At 39.8% G+C, this 15987-nt stretch overlaps 1 protein-coding gene across 6 annotated transcripts in view; it reads left to right on the top strand.

Annotated features, from left to right (window-relative positions):
- HMCN1 (hemicentin 1) overlaps positions 1 to 15987 on the top strand; it is a 183331-nt gene that overhangs the window by 13001 nt on the left and 154343 nt on the right. For 5 of the 6 annotated variants that reach the window (XR_011904486.1, XM_072343169.1, XM_072343164.1 and 2 more), the window contains exons 2-4: positions 11589 to 11659; positions 14742 to 14900; positions 15417 to 15539. Coding sequence is in view for 5 of the 6 variants with exons in the window: in XM_072343169.1 (XP_072199270.1) it covers positions 11589 to 11659; positions 14742 to 14900; positions 15417 to 15539 (353 nt within the window). In the remaining variant the exon portion in view is untranslated. Of the gene's footprint in view, positions 1 to 7340; positions 7455 to 11588; positions 11660 to 14741; positions 14901 to 15416; positions 15540 to 15987 lie in introns of those variants that run through there. The other variant, XM_072343167.1, reaches the window with a different exon arrangement.

Genomic DNA, 15987 nt, shown 5'->3' on the forward strand with positions numbered 1-15987 from the left:
ACTTTTGTTTAGTTAGTGATGTGTTGGTGTAGTTCACTAGTATGCTTTTGCTCTTGGAATTTATTGAGGAGCGGAAGAAGAGGAGGAGAGTTGTGAAGAAAAAAATGAAGTGCCTTAGAACAGCTAGAAAGACTGATTTCCTTTATGTCCCTGTGCTGACTTAGACTTTAGGCAAACCCTCTAGGTGATCACGACTTTGCAAATCTTGTGCCAGAGTTGGCTTTTTGGGCTGTAGGTAGATGAAATAACTAGGCATGCATGTGGGCTCAAGTAAATGTGCAGTGGCTGGAGCAGCCAGCGAGGGACTGAGCTCTGCTAGCCATTAGGCAAATCTCTCCAAGTTTTGGCTCTTTGTTTCATTGTTTGTGTTACTCAGTCCCTATGTACCACCACTGCAGTGGCAGAGATCTCATGCCAGAGTGTTCCAGCTGGCTGCTGCCTCTTGCTGAAGCAGTAAGAGCGCTGCTTGGCCTGCTAGGGCTGGAGTGAGCTATAAGCATACTGTGGGAGACTGCTTGGGGCTGCATTCTGGTTGTTCTCCCCGATGAACATGGAATGTAAGCAAGGTTGCTTCCAATTTAACAATGCACTGCTTAAAAAAAAAAAAACATGTCTTGGTGTTCGGGAGCATTTGAGATGAGAGACTTCTCCTCTTCTTCCCCATAACTAGCAATAGGACTAGAATAATGGCCTCAAGTTGTACCAGGAGAGTTTCAGGTTGGACAATTAGGAAGCATTTCTTCTCTGAAAGAGAGATCAGGCACTTGAATGGGCTGCCCAGTGAGGTAATAGAGTCACAGTCCCTGGAGGTGCTCAGTAAATGTTTAGATGTACTAAAAGACATGATTTAGTGTGGAAATATTGGTGGTAGGTGGATGGTTGGACTGATCATGGAGGCCTTTTCTAAAGTTGGTGATTTCTATGACTATTTTGGGGAGCTTCAGCTGCAAGAGAACATGTATTCCCTGTGCTGGTCAGCTGAATTGAACTGTAATGATTGAGTTGCACAGTTTTGTGTAAGTCTAGGTAGCTTCTATGGTAGTGGAAAAATTTGGCTTTTTTGTGTATCAAACTGTGTTCTAAATATTCCAAATTGTTGCTTGTGCTTAGGATGTAAAAAGGGAGGCCAATTTTCTGCTGTAAAACTCAGCCCTTTTCCTACCCTTGAAATGGTAGCTGAAGGGAAAAACAACACAACTATTGCATTTTAAAGAATTAGGCAATTTTATTGTGGAAGAAGGAATTCCCTGGAAAGTGTGTGGTAGCTGCATCAAGCCTTGACGTGGAATAATCCAAGTCCAGAAAGCTGCACCTCTCAGGTGAGGGGCTGGGGGGTAGAACTTCTCACTTCCATCTCTGCCTTTGAGCCACTGTGGGTTCATAAGCAAATCTTTTGAGCTCATTTTAAACTCCAGAAATTTTGGCTATGGATAACTGTGATGTCTCAAGTCTGTCTCACCTTTTGTATTGCAGCTGCATAGCTTTAAAGCAAATTCTTAGTTACTGGCAATGAAATGTCCCATTGCCTAGGCATCAAAATGTAAAGACTGGCTTTTATACTCTGCTTAATTAAAGAGGATTTTATCTTGGTTAAAGTAGACTAAATCCAGAGTAAATCCATTACAGTTAATTCTATTAGTTTGGATTTACACTGATATAACTAAGATCGGAGTCTGGCTTTGGTTGTCTTGATAAATACTGCACATTTCTCAAATTGCCTTTCTAATTTCTTCTCAGTCATTGCTGGCTCCTCTTTCTTTCCCAAATTCCAAGTGTAACTGTATAGGTGAAATTTACTTGATGAAAGAATGCTTAAGCGGGGTCTGCTTCTTATTAGCTCAGCTGGTTTTTGTTTAGCACTGTTTGAAGTTTCATTGCACTCGGGATAGGATTGGAATTCATCCTGCTTTTCCTACTTGATTGAGTTTCTTCAATTAGAAGTGTGGTGTCTTAAATTATAGGTTGCTCTTCAGCACTATCATTGAGTAAAAACTGTATGCCTTGGTGACATTTCAAAGGAATTCTTAATTCTGAAGTTCAGAAAAAGGTTGTGCCTTGAGAGCATGTCTGTTAATCAGCAACATAACGGCTTTGGAAGAACTTAGGAAATGCTAGATGTGACTTCGAAGAGCAAGCTGAATTAATTTTTTCCTAGTCTTGTTTATATTTCTTGAAATTACAGTTGCTTCATAGAAGTGTACTCTGAACTTTGTGACAGTGTTTTAACTGTGAGAGACATCTGGAATTACATAGAGGTTATTCTGTTAGTTCAATTGGATTTATGGTTAAGGTGAGGCATTGGTATGGTTTTATCAGTGCTTAGGTAGTTTATCTGGTCTGCTGGGGTCCTGGGCCATGTAATCATACCCAAAATGAATACGCAAAATTTTATTAATAAACTTTACAGTTGGATTTCTACTGTTTTGATGTATTTCATCTGATGACAAACAGACCCATCCAAAATATCCTGCTCTTACTGTAGTGGTGAAGGAAGAGTGTGTCAGAGACACACTGTCTCTTGCCCAGTGTGGTGGCCATGGACATGAATGAGCAAGGCCTGTGATTAAACAAAACACGTGAAAATGTTTTTGTATATATTCTGTTGATTTTTGTATGTTTTCACTTATAGTTAAGTGCTTTTCTAAACAGGTCCCCAAGGATTTGCCTCAGGCTGCAAAGGGAAATTTTGGCAGCACTAGTGATCAAACCTGAAATATACAATCTTAATTGTTTGGTATTTCATACTGCAGAAACCTGAATAAGAGCTTTCTAGAAATACATGTATGCCGGAGACCCTGTGGCAGGGCACCAAGCAGCCAGCTGCACCACAGAGCCAGGAGCTGGCCCTTGGGAGCAAGGACAGTTAAGGGTTTTTCAGTGGTTGCTTTGTATCTAGAAGACACTGAGCTTGTGATTGGCCTGTGTAAGGACCTCAGGTTGGAGCATTGATTCTGGAGCTTGCAGGCTTCCATGCTGCAAGTCTGAGGTGTTACAAAAGAAAACCTTGTGCTTTGTATTAGTTAAACAAGCCAAGTGGTTTATTACAATGATAATAATAGAAAATGCTTCCATTAAAAAACAAACACACATATATATTCTCTAAGCATAACCTTGGTAATGATTTTGTGATATATCACTTTGCTTCCATGCCAGAGTTCTGTTTTTCCATTAGGGTGCTCAGCACTTCCCAGTCTTGGAATTCGGACAAGGCTGGACAGAAGATGAAACTGGGAAATGCAAGGATCAAGGCAGATGAGAAATCTAAGCTAATACTGTGCTTTTGCCAACTTTAGCAGTCTAAACATAAATACTGAAATTATTTAGAACAATTTCTAAAAGATGAGGAAACAGAAGACAATGTTTCTGTGTGAAGTGCTCATATTTTACTGATTGAAGTAATCCTTGTTCATAGTGAAAAAAGCCTATTTTGGTTAGGGTAGGAAAGTTAGTGTCCTCATTTCTTCTTCCTCCCTACCTTCCCTTTACTTTTTGAATCATTTGGAGTGTGCTTGCTTTGCTGAAGTGGTAAAATTCAGCAGAATTTTATAATCCACAGATAACATAATGTTTATAAAAATATTTATATATTAAATAAACATTTATAATGTTTATAAAAATAAAATTGTTTAGTTCTCTACCCCAGCTTCCTAAAACAATATTGACCACTCAAACCTGCAGCAAGAGCAAACATGTTCTTATCATTTTTCCTTTTTCTTCTTCCAAAGTCATGGAGCAGCTTTCTTCATAGTATCATCATAGTATCATAGTATCGTGCGAGTTGGAAGGGACCTTAGAGATCATCGAGTCCATCTCCCGGGTTTCGAGCCCCCTGTGTAGCGAAGCGGCACTTCTACCCCTGCGCCACAGGGGGGGATTCAAACCCGGGCCCTCCAGTGCCGCAGGCAGCAGCTTATACCACTGTAGCTGTTAACCTCCTGTCATATTGGGGCATGCTGCTATGTCAGTGTCAGGGCACTGAGCCTGTGCAGTGTGACAGCAGGAATCCGCATTGAGCACAAACCTGACCCTGTCATCATGGCTGGCTGCAGCCAGCTTTGTTGAACTGTGTGGCGTAGATGAGCATGGACAAATCAGATGGGTTAGCAGCTGCCCTGCTAAGCTTCATGAACTTGGCTATAATGAGTCACCTGGAGTTATTACTTGCTTAGAAGAGTTGTCAAAATAAGGAAGCGTACTCGTGAGTGAGTGGCTAGTGAAAAGGAAACAAGTGCCACTCATGGTGGCATGTAGGTAGAGCTGCTTGCCAAGAGGCAGGCCCAGACCCTGTAATCCAGTTGTATCTGTTATTTTTTGGGAGGTATTTCGTGACCTCAAAATGGAGCTGGGCACTGCTTGCACATGGTTGAATATACTGTGTGTGGCACTTCCAGAAAGGGCAGCATGAGCTCCTGCACTGCCTGCCCAAAGGGGAAAACTACCTGCTTAGTTGTGAAATAGTAACACTAGCTTAACCCGTGTAATTTTCAAAATTCTCATGCTTGCATCTTTGTTCTGGAGACATGGCTGTGACGTGGCTCCCAGCAGGTGCGAGGATGTGGCTGGTTGCCTCTGAGCGGGCTCCATCTCTGCCACCAGGCCTTTGTGTACTGCTACTCCATTGGGAGCTTTGGAAGGAATCAGAGGCTGCACAAGGCACGTTCACTGCTTTGTACTGTGGGAAGTTTTGTTTTGTTTGAAGCATTGTTGTCACCAAGCTGTGCGGGCAGCTGTGGAGAAACTCCTCAGCCTGACCATGCAAATTCCTTCCCTGCGGTTATGATAGCTGTTCTAGCCTCTCAGGCCCTGCTCTGCCTAATTCTATGGTAAGTGGATTCCTCCCTGACTGACTTCTGCTGTTTGAAATTGTTGGTGCCTTTTAGAAAATTACACAATTACGCATAACACAGGCAAAAGCTAAGGGACAGGAGAGAGCTGCTTCCATCTGACTTGACAGCTACTGAGATGAACAATGCTCTGGTAAAGGTTTTGAGGGGTTTAGCTGGCCTTCAAATACTCGCTAAATCCTTCTTTTTAATTCTTTTCAATCCAAACCACATATTTTAAAAAATAGAGTTCAAATAGCCCAGTAACTTTTTTTTTTTTTTTTTTTTTTTTTTTTTTCCCATGGGTTGGCTCTCTCAGATGAGCAGTTTAGCAGTCATGCTTTCTGCAGCTTTTTCTTGTGCAATACAGCCTCACTAGGGATAGTGAGTGTCTGTGAAGTAGAAAATATCTACGTAGTCTTCCCTCTCAATAGTACATATTTAAAAGTATAAAAAGATTGACTTTAATGCGGTGTAACTGTCAATAACTGACATTTATTGAAAATCTTCAAGTAGATGCTTTCACTTAAGAGAACTGCTGCTTCTTTATTCCCAGCTGTATCCCAGCACTGTGGTTAGAATAATACTAGCAGCTGAGGGCTGTCAGAGGAAATGAGTGATGTATGCAGGCAATGGTATTTGCCATAAAATCTGATGTTCTACCAGCTATTGATGGGTTACCTTTGTGAAGTGGGGGTTTATTTAGAATGAGAATTTTAGGCTGATTCTGAAATCAATAAAAACTTTGCCATTGGCTTAAAGAGAATGCAGATATATTTATTGTAGAAAAAAAAAAAAAAAAAAAAAAAGAAATTTTGTTAAAAATATACTTACATGCAGAATAAAAGATGTGTACTAAATGTGACACCAGTTTCTTCTGAGGTGCAGATCTCAGAGTGCTTTCTTTTGGTTGTGTTTGGAAATCTCCATTCTCAAAAGATGGCAGTCGGATTCATCATGAAACATTCCATAGTACTGAAATTCTGGTGTTCATGCATGTGTACGTGCACAGAGATGTATGCTCATGCAGGGCATCACTTTGTAGAACCTTGTTGTTGTTCTCCTGGAATTTTCTGAAGAAAGGCTTTTGCTCTGTAATCTTTTGAGGAACGAGTTCCTTGGTATGAAAATTGAGGAAAACTTAGTTGATTTTTAATTATGTAGATGTAGTTAGAACTGTGTTTACAGCCTGATCTTATCTCTCTCATTAGGGCTAATTGGTTCATTGCGTTTGTTGACAGATGCCAGAGTGCAAGGAGGCAAAACTTATTTAAATGGCTTTTCAAGGATTGCGACCAGCACCCAAATGTCTTTTAGGTCACTCTTGTGCAGTTCTGAGGTTGTTTAATTCTTGTCAGAGACACTCCTATGGACCAGATTAAATCTGACACAATATTACATCTATTTTTTGGTTTTACTTTTTAACCAGGTGAAAGCACTATGAAAAACAGAAGCCTGTTAAAGTACAGTGTAGGACTAGTATGGTATAACATGCTCTGATAAGTCCTTGTTTCTGGGATCTCCAACATCTTTAATCGCCTACTGGTTAGTTCTGAGGTCTCTGTAACATGCAGAGACTGACTCTTGCAAGAAAACACGGACTCTCAGTTTATTAATAACTGACCATAATTACACATGGTCGGTACTGTCTTGCCCTGTCACTCTGTGCTGCAAAGCATGAACATGGAGTATTTGCCATTGCTATCTGGATGCTCAAGCTGCTGTTGGTGACTCTTTCATGCTGTCTGTTTTCATGTGGACGTAATTGCTGAGTGCATGAATTTCTTCAGCACATTTCATGGAAGCCATGTGACTATAGATTCAGTGTTGTTTTTTCAGTTTTCATTGTATCATGACAAAAGGTCTCTTTGAAGGAAGCAGCCCATGAGTATAATCTTTCAAACAACAGAAGCTTTCAATCAGACCTTGTAACTGAGTTCAAATTGTGGAGGAAAAAAAAGAAACTGTGACTCTACTGGTTGGTCAGCCTGTGGACCCCTGATAGTGCAGACACAATCAGGGGATGTGGTGGGAAGCAGCAGGGGAAGTGTCCTGATGGGGACTTGCAGCAGCCCGCAGTGCTTGCAGATGCTCAGAGCAAAGCTTCCTGGATGTTGCAGCAAGAAAATTAGTTGTGCAATGTGATGCCAAGTGTAAATCTAGAATTAAAAATTGAGTTGTAAAGACTGCTTTATTTTTACTTCAGCATGTTCAGGTTATTAATCACAAAATGTGTAGTTACATTCATTCATGCCTTACTCTTCAGTATAAGCTGTTTATCTAGTGCTGTTGCAAGTGTTGAAGGAGTCTTGCCAAAATACACAGACCAAGAGATAAGACAGAAATAGACCTGGACTGTATGGGAGTTCAGACTACAGAAGGAATTTAAAGAGCATTGTGAACAATGTTTTACTCGGTTCAGGCTGTTGTTGACAAGGGGTAATAAACAAAACCAGAGAGTAATCTGATGACCTTTTCAGATGTTCTCTGGGAGCTGTGTGGGCCAGTGTCACTGAATGCCTCTCCTGTGCTGAACAGTGAGGCAGCAGTGGTTGCAGCTCGTCAGCTGCTTGGCCTTTGCTGTAGGCTGAAGGATGCAAGTCCTTTCAGAGCTTGCATGCTGTATAGTCAGTAAGTGCCTTTTCTTTTTTTTTTTTTTTTTTTTTTCTTGTTATCAGAAAAGAGAAGTATCACAAACTACTGTACTCTTGGAAATATGAGGCTGAGAAGTTCCAGGCATAAAGCTTTCATGCACTGAAGAGATGCTTGAGAAGAGCATGGGCAGCAGCTCTCTGGACTTAGTTCCCTGGAATGGCTCAGGGCTTGAGTGCAGGGGACCACCAGGCTCGATAATCTCCATGGCTCTGTGTCCTCTGGCTTCTCCCAAGGTCTGCTGGCTGAGTTGTCAGCTGTTGATGTGTTCTGTAACTCAGGCAGTCATCCATTGAGAGTTTGCTAGGGATAACCAAAGGCACTTGAAGCTGGCTGCCAGCTTTTGGTGAGATCAGACCTCCAGAGCCGCTTAAGCAACTGGGGAGCGGAGGAGGAAGATTGGCTCCCTGCAGGTGCCAGGGCTCTGCATGCCCTCATGCCCTTTTTTTTTTTTTTTGTGTGTGTGTGTGTGTGGTAGCAACAGACAACATCTTGCTTACACCAGAGGGGATATACAAGCAGATTATTTCCTTGGAGCAGAGAGCATCCTGGAGACCTACTTCAAGCTCTCTTGTGGGAGAATAGGTTTTCCATTGGTGAGGAACTGGAAAACTTTTCTAAGTAGAGAATTGGTAACAAACCGTGTGGGAATACAAGAAGGATTTTACATAGCAGTAGCTATGGAGCAAGATAAGGATTTCACGAAGCAGCAGCTGTGGAGCAGGATAGACAGCATGAGAACCAAAGACACCTCTAGGAAAAGAATGAATGGCTCGCAGCTTTGAAGGGGGGTTTTAGGGTTGTTATTGCAGTAGCTTTCCTCCAGTTGGTGTGTGTGATTTTCAAACACCCTCATCTGTCTGCTATAAAAGTAACACTTGTCAGGCAATAAAGGGAAGCATGATTTATACATATTGGTGGATGTAATGTCAGCTATTTGAGAGGGAAGAATGTTCACTATAATTTGAGAGATCTCAATTAGAAGTATCTATTTTCTTTAGCTGCCCTTTTGACATGTCACTGCAGTGTTGGAAAACAGAAGATGCATTGCAGTGGAACGGTGGGTGAGTGGGCTAAATGATCTTCAGAGGTTCCTTCTAAGGCCCATGAATCTGTGATTCTGTGACCTGTGATGGCAGCTTGTGAATGGGGTGCAGCTGTGTGAAGTCCTGACATGTAGCACCCAATTTGCTCTTCAGAAATTAAGGGTTTCTGCTATGTGCCCCTAGGCTGGGGGGTTATTAAGAGCAACTCTATCATTGTTTTTGTTATCCTTGGCAAGCAGCAACTCATAAAGGCTTTCAGAATTACAGGCAAAGCTTTATTATTGATTGAATGCAGGAAAGAAAGTATGACAGAACAAGTCATATTCTTTCATCAGATAAAATTTAATGTGCACCACTGCTGGAAAATAGTTTTTAAGGAATAATTGCACTTCTGTTTGTTTTGAGCATCAGTTCTGGTTTAGGCATCATAGCTATCCTGGGTGATCATTCCCACTCCTTTGTCAACTTTAAAACTAGTGGGACAAATGTTTGAGATTCTGTACAGGAAACAAGACTGGGAGATGGATCTGATACAAAAATAAATGTGTGTGTGTATATATATATATATGTGTTTGTGTGTGTGTGTATATATATATATATATGGGGGGGTGTACGTGTATTTGAAATGTAGATTAGTCTGCTGATCTAAAAACTGTCAAAACTGATATAACTAAAAAGCATCACTTGGATGGAGAAATAGGATGGGAAGTACTGAAGTTCTGCCTCACCCCTGAGATGAATGTATGTTAACTATGTGCTGTGTGTGATCTCCACCCCATTTTTTTCATATTCTGTTCATTACACACTGCATGCTGTTGGATGAGTGGCTGTAAAGCTGACAGAACAGGAGGGGTAGACCTGGAGTGAATTCAGCAGTGTTGAATATCTGAGTTATGTGGCAGCTATCTATGAGTTAGTACTTAAGACTCCCCTTCGACATGTACAGTTCTAGGCAACAAAGGGTTATGCTTTCACACTAGTACAAAGGAAAGGGCTACGAGTTGTACCAGAGGAGGTTTAGGTTAGACATAAGGAAAAACTTTTTCTCTCAGAGAGTGGTCAGACGCTGGAATAGCTGCCCAGGGAGGTGGTGGAGTCGCCATCCCTGGTAGTGTTCAAGAGGCGTCTGAATGAGAAGATACGAGACATGGTTTAGTGGCTTGTTGTAGCTTTGGTAATGGGAGGATGGTTGGACTAGATGATCTTGTAGGTCCTTTCCAACCTTGTGATTCTATGATTTTACAATCTGTATGACTGACATACCAGCAAGCTAGTTAGAATGTGGGAAATGCAGTGCTGTGTAGCCAAACAAGAACTAGTAAATGGCAGTTGTAATTGCATTGGGTATTAAAGGTCAGGGTGTTTTTGCTGTTGTGTTCCCTCACTCCAATTCATAGGGTACTAAATCTGAAATTTTTTCTTTTTTTTGGAAGGTATCCAGAGGTGTAGGGTTCTGTCTTTGCTTGGTTTTGATGTTTGTTTAGTTATTTTTAATTCTGAATACTTGAGAGAGATGTTCTTGCTCGTAATTAGGCTTTCTATGGCTGAAAGAACTCCATATGACTTGGCATCTCCTCTGAAATTCCTTTTGCTACATTATTTTTCTCCTTCTAGAACAAACAAATTCAGTGTTCTGAATTGATAAAAGTAGGTAAAGGGATCCTGTATTCCTCTTCTAGATTGTTCTAATACATTCATTTAAAACTGATACATAGTACAGATGTACTATTTATGAGTTAAGAGTACTGATTGGCCTTCTGCCAACTGTGAGATCAGGCTGTGTGGCCAGGAGAGGTGACAGCAGCCTAGAGTTGTGTGGTCCTGCCTTTCCAGATGCCTTCTACAGATAGTAACCAGTTTGTGTGGTGTTGGACTCTATCTGTTGTTTTGCCTGAAGCACTAGCAGTCTGCTTGAAGTCAGGGGTATTCACAGAATCACAGAATTATCAAGGTTGGAAAAGACCTAGAAGATCATCTAGTCCAACCATTACCAATACTTCCCAGCTAAATCATATTCCTCATCGCAATATCCAAACGTTTCTTGAACACTCCCATGGTCGGTGACTCTACCACCCCCCTGGGCAGTGCATTCCAGTGCCTGACCACCCTTTCCAAGAAGTAATACTTCCTAATGTCCAGCCTGAACCTCCCCTGTCGCAGCTTGAAACCATTCCTGCTAGTTCTATCACTAATTACACGAGAGAAGAGGCCAACCCCCAGCTCACCACAACCTCCCTTCACGAAGTTATAGAGAGCTATAAGGTCTCCCCTGAGCCTCCTCTTCTCCAGGCTGAACAATCCCAGTTCCCTCAACCGCTCCTCATAAGGCCTGTGCTCCAGACCCCTCACCAGCTTCGTAGCCCTCCTCTGAATGCGTTCCAGGGCTTCAATGTCTTTCTTGCAGTGAGGGGCCCAAAACTGAACACAGTACTTGAGGTGCAGCCTCACCAGTGCCGAGTACAGGGGGACAATTACCTCTCTGTTCCTGCTAGTAACACTGTTTTTGATGCAAGCCAGGATGCCGTTGGCCTTCTTGGCCACCCAGGCACACTGTGGGCTCACGTTCAGCTGAGCATCAATCAGTATTCCCAGGTCTGTTTCCTCAACAAAGTCCTCCAGCCACTCCACCCCAAGTATTCCTGGTATCCATCAAAGGAGAGCATTTTCCAGAAACAGTTGCATAGGTAAATTTCATTATTTTCTGGTGCTGCCACTTCTGGGTGTTTTTTGTTCCTTTCTAATTAGTGAGAGCAATGCAGTGATGATATCCATCACCACAAGTAAATGTGTGTGAGAGAAACAACATAGAATGTGCTATGTGCCTATAAATGCTTATGGTGCTCAGAAGCTGGTAATGCTGGAATGACTTTGGAGTCACTAGGTTTGGAACCACAGATCTTAGTGCTGAATATTTTATTGAGTCCTTTCTGTTTTTAACATTTTTTTTTTTTCCTTCAGATTTTATCAATCTGAAAAATCATTATCTCTTCAGCAGAAATTCTCTTGATTGCTTTGTATCTTCCTCATATTATGGTTTTTTTTTTTTTTTTTTTTTTTTCCATGCCAGAAATTGGTCCAGTGACGATAACCACTGATCCCAAGAAATTTCAGTTTGAACTCAGGGAGCTTTATGTTCAGGTGAGTGACTTGTTCATCCTCTATGTAGTTCTAGCAACACGCCCTATTTCTTCCCGATAATCATTCCTCTCTTGTTAGTGTTTCTGCTGTAATGCTTCATGTAGATATAGGTACACAAACTATCATCTTGTTCTCTGCTTATCTGAATTTATGATTATAGTTAATTACTTTCTCTTAGTTTACATCATTATATGGATACCTCATTGATCAATAACACGAGAAAGACTAGTTAGTCAAGGATAATACTTATTTTGAATTTTATTAGTTCTGCCACTTGTTTGCAGACACTTTTATGAACTGTTTTACTGTTTCCCGTAAGTTATTTCCTTAGTTCTAATTAACTAATTTGTGTACAAAAAGACTCTTAAGACCTGTCAGGTGTGACATAGCCACTAACTTCATTGCCCTTTGTTAACAAGCACTTAATGATGCAAATATAGCAGACACAAGCAGCTTGGTATAAGAAGAAGTGATGGATTTTTGAACCATCATAGTATGTCTCCCTTGATTTTTAATGTCAGAATGAGATGCAAATGATATCTGGTTCAGGTGCTGGAAGGAAAGAGAAATATTGGAGTGGAGTTAGCTTTACTGAAAATCCTGTTCTTCAGTCAAGAGTTGTCTGAGATAGTACTGCTGGACAGGCCTCTGACTTCAAGGATTGTGTTTTGGAAATGGGCAAATGGTTTAATGATATAAATGATTTAGGGATGTGTAGAAGCCAGTTGTACTAGTTAGGTAGAATTAACAGTTTAAAAATTGCAAGAAAGATTGGAATTCTGAGAAAACAATAAACAGTAAATTTTCAAGGAGGGAGAAAATGCCAGCCATTGTGCTTTTTCCTCTTTCAGAGGGAGGTTAAAAATTGGTCCCATCTTTAGCTACACTGGAAAATAATTTTAACTGTTTTGAAAAAGGCTATGAACCAGGTGAAGCTTTCAGGAATTTAAAACTCCTCATTTGCTAGCAAGTTGTTTAAAAGTCACTCTCTAATGAATTTAAGATTTTTCCCTAATCCTCCGTGACTGCATATTTCATAATTATGCTCAAGGTTATAACTATGCCCAGCTGAATTAAGACTGATTTACTATAATGAATTACATCTATGAAGGGCCAAAATAAGAAATTAAAGTGATTAAGGACTGATAGGATATCTTGCAGCAGTTCTTCCAGAAAATGTGAACACTTCTATAAAGCTCGTTATGGATATTTTTCCTAGAAAGGCAGTGAAAAGTCTGAATATTTTGAAAGTAGTAGAAATCTTGAGATAAATTATTTTTGATTAAAGTTGTGGAACAAATATTCTCATCAATGAACAAAGCTAAAATTAACATGAAGTTAAATTATGTGAAGGAGTCTTATGTATGTTTAAAACATCTTAGAAATATGCTGTCTAGAATACTGCAAAACTTCTTGGGCATCAAGACATACTCAGATCTTTGCAACAAAAATATTCTGAGTACGGAACAGTTGTAGTATTTGGAAATCACATTTGTTGACAGGGGCTTTCAGTTGGTATTTGACGAGAGGTTAAGACTAGTCTGTGTCCATCTGTCTGAAGGAGCTAGGTCCTGTTCTGTTTGCATTCAGACTAGTCAAGAAAATATTCCTTTGACACTGGGTGAGTTGATACATTATTACTATTATAATTAGCTGTGAATCATTCTTGTGAGCAGTGTGACAATAACTTATACCTGGAAAGCGCTGGATTCTCAGTATCTTTTCCATTTGAAGAGAGAAGCAAACTGTTAATGTATTCTCATATTAAATGCAGTTTCTACAATGAGGCCTTATTGGAGGAGCAATATAGTTAAATCTTGCCTGTATCAAAATCTTTTGAGTATATATGGAGTGCTGCATGATCTCATTATATATGTGCTGATATATTTGCATAGGCATTACAAAAAGGTCTTATTTAAGTACCCCTGAGTATAGAAATAACAGATTACTTACTCAAAATAGCTTTCACTAAGAATTGTTGACAATGCCTTTCAGTTAGAAACTAAAGTTACCATTTTAAGTGGATAGAATCCCCTTTAAATAGTTATGTCAACATTGCATTCAGAAATGAGAGGTGTAATAGTACAGATAAGCTGAGCTAACAACATAAATTTCTGCATACCTACCAAAAGGGGTGGAAAATGAAACTTCAGTCATCTGTTTTCTGGAAAACTTCACAAGGTAATCATATTTTGTTGAAATTTGGAAAGAAAGGCACAAAATATTAATTTTTTAAAAAAGGTGAAAAAATTTTGTTTAGTAGTTTTCTGTATCTGCCTTTTGAGAACTTCTATATTATGAAAATAAAATGTTTATACTTGTTCTCAGAACATCCATTTAATTTGGAAGTGTTTTTCCTATGAGATGTACAAAGCAGATGCCATATAAAACACTCAAAAAGTTACATGAAAAAATAATGTCATAGACAGTGGAATAGAGATATACTTAGAAGGTGGTTATAGAAATAAGCTATTACCTTGACTTTGCCTACAAAATAAATGTTTAATTGGGTGATTCCTTTGCTGAAGATTACATTTGCTTTGGAGAAGTTAAAAATATATATATATATATTAGAATCATAGAATCACTGAGGTTGGAATAGACCTCCAAGATCATTCAGTCCAACTGTCCACCTACTACCAATATTTCCATGTTAAAACACGTCCCTCAGTACAACATCTAAACATTCCTTGAGCACCTCCCAGGGACTGTGAGTCCACCACCTCCCTGACCTTCAAGTTCCTGACCTCTCTTTCAGCAAAGAAATTCTTCCCAGTGTCTGACCTGAACCTCCCCTGGCACAATTCCTCTAGTCCTGTTGCTAGTTATGGGGAAGAGGAGGCTTACCCCTACCTTGCCACAGCCTCCTTTGAGAGGGTTGTACAGGGCAGTAAGGTCTCCCTTGAGCCTTCTGTTCTCCAGACTGAATAACTCCTATTCCATGGGGTTGGGGGCAGGGAGTTAATAAAAGAATAAAAGATGGAATGTTCAAATCATACACTTTCTCAAGAGAAAATACTTTAGTTGTTATGTTCTTTTCCCTTGAAAGTTTGTGTTTTTTCCTTCTTCTAATTGTAAACAGGGTGGTGGAGACTGTCCAGAGATGAGCATTGGAGCAATTAAGATTGCTCTAGAAATCTCTCTTCCTGGTTCTTTCATCTATGTATTTACTGATGCACGGTCCAAAGACTACAGACTCACCCATGAAGTACTTCAACTCGTTCAACAGAAGCAGTCACAGGTACATGAAGGATTTGCATTCTGAGTTGATTTACATCTTTAATACTGTATTTTCTCCACACTGAAGGGTAAAATTCCACTATGTGAAGGTCAGTGAAATCTGTTTATACAAAAGGAATATTGCCATTCTAGGAACTTCATTTTTTTTTAAGTACAGATACCTGATCTGATTAATAGGAACTTGAAGGAACACTTATTTTTAATGTTGTGGATTAAATAGTGCAGATGAAGCTTGTATATATGCTTGGTCAGCATGTCAGTTATGTGGATGTTCTTATGTTGTTTTGAGACAAGTTTTCTGGGATGTCTAATTGCTGTTAAACGAGTATAACTTATAAAATGATCCTTGTTTGTTCCTAGAGCCCATGGCAAGTGATGCACTTCTGCTGTCAGGCCTTCATGTTATCTTTAAAATGCTTCTATGCAAAAGTTTGCACTGTGTCCCAAATGACCTGGATGTGGTTTTTAGTTTTTTTCTTTCTTTCTTTCTTTTTTTTTTTTTTTTTTTTTAATACAGGTAGTATTTGTGCTAACTGGAGACTGTGATGACAGGGATCATATTGGTTACAAAGTCTATGAAGAAATTGCCTCCACAAGCTCTGGTCAAGTTTTTCACTTAGACAAAAAGCAAGTTAATGAGGTAAATTTTCCAAATTCTGCTGTATAGAACAGGGTAGAGGTTCAGATCTTTCAGTGATCCAGTTGTGGGCTACAGTAGTTAAAGGGAAATTCTAGATGTTCTCTCATTGATACATGAGTTTTGTTTAGTATTTCTCTCTTTTTGCTTCTGCAATAGCAGGGTTCACTCTGTGACTTCTATTTATGTTTGGGAAGTGTAAATGAATACTTTGTTAGCAAGTGAAGGGTTGCTTGAAAGCCAGGACGTAAATATTCTTCACATAAGGTTCTGAACAGATAAACTAGTAGGCTTCCATTGTTCACAATTAACTGTAATCACGTTTTAATTAACATTATTTTTTGGATAATCTTGACAGTTCTGCTGACAAAGGATTATTTTGAGTCATGGTGAAATGCTTCCTTGTGATTGCTGACCCACAGTGCTGAATAAATGTTTTCTTTGAAAGTTC

Source organism: Excalfactoria chinensis, chromosome 8 (genome assembly GCF_039878825.1).
Source record: "Excalfactoria chinensis isolate bCotChi1 chromosome 8, bCotChi1.hap2, whole genome shotgun sequence".
Lineage (NCBI taxonomy): Eukaryota > Metazoa > Chordata > Aves > Galliformes > Phasianidae > Excalfactoria > Excalfactoria chinensis.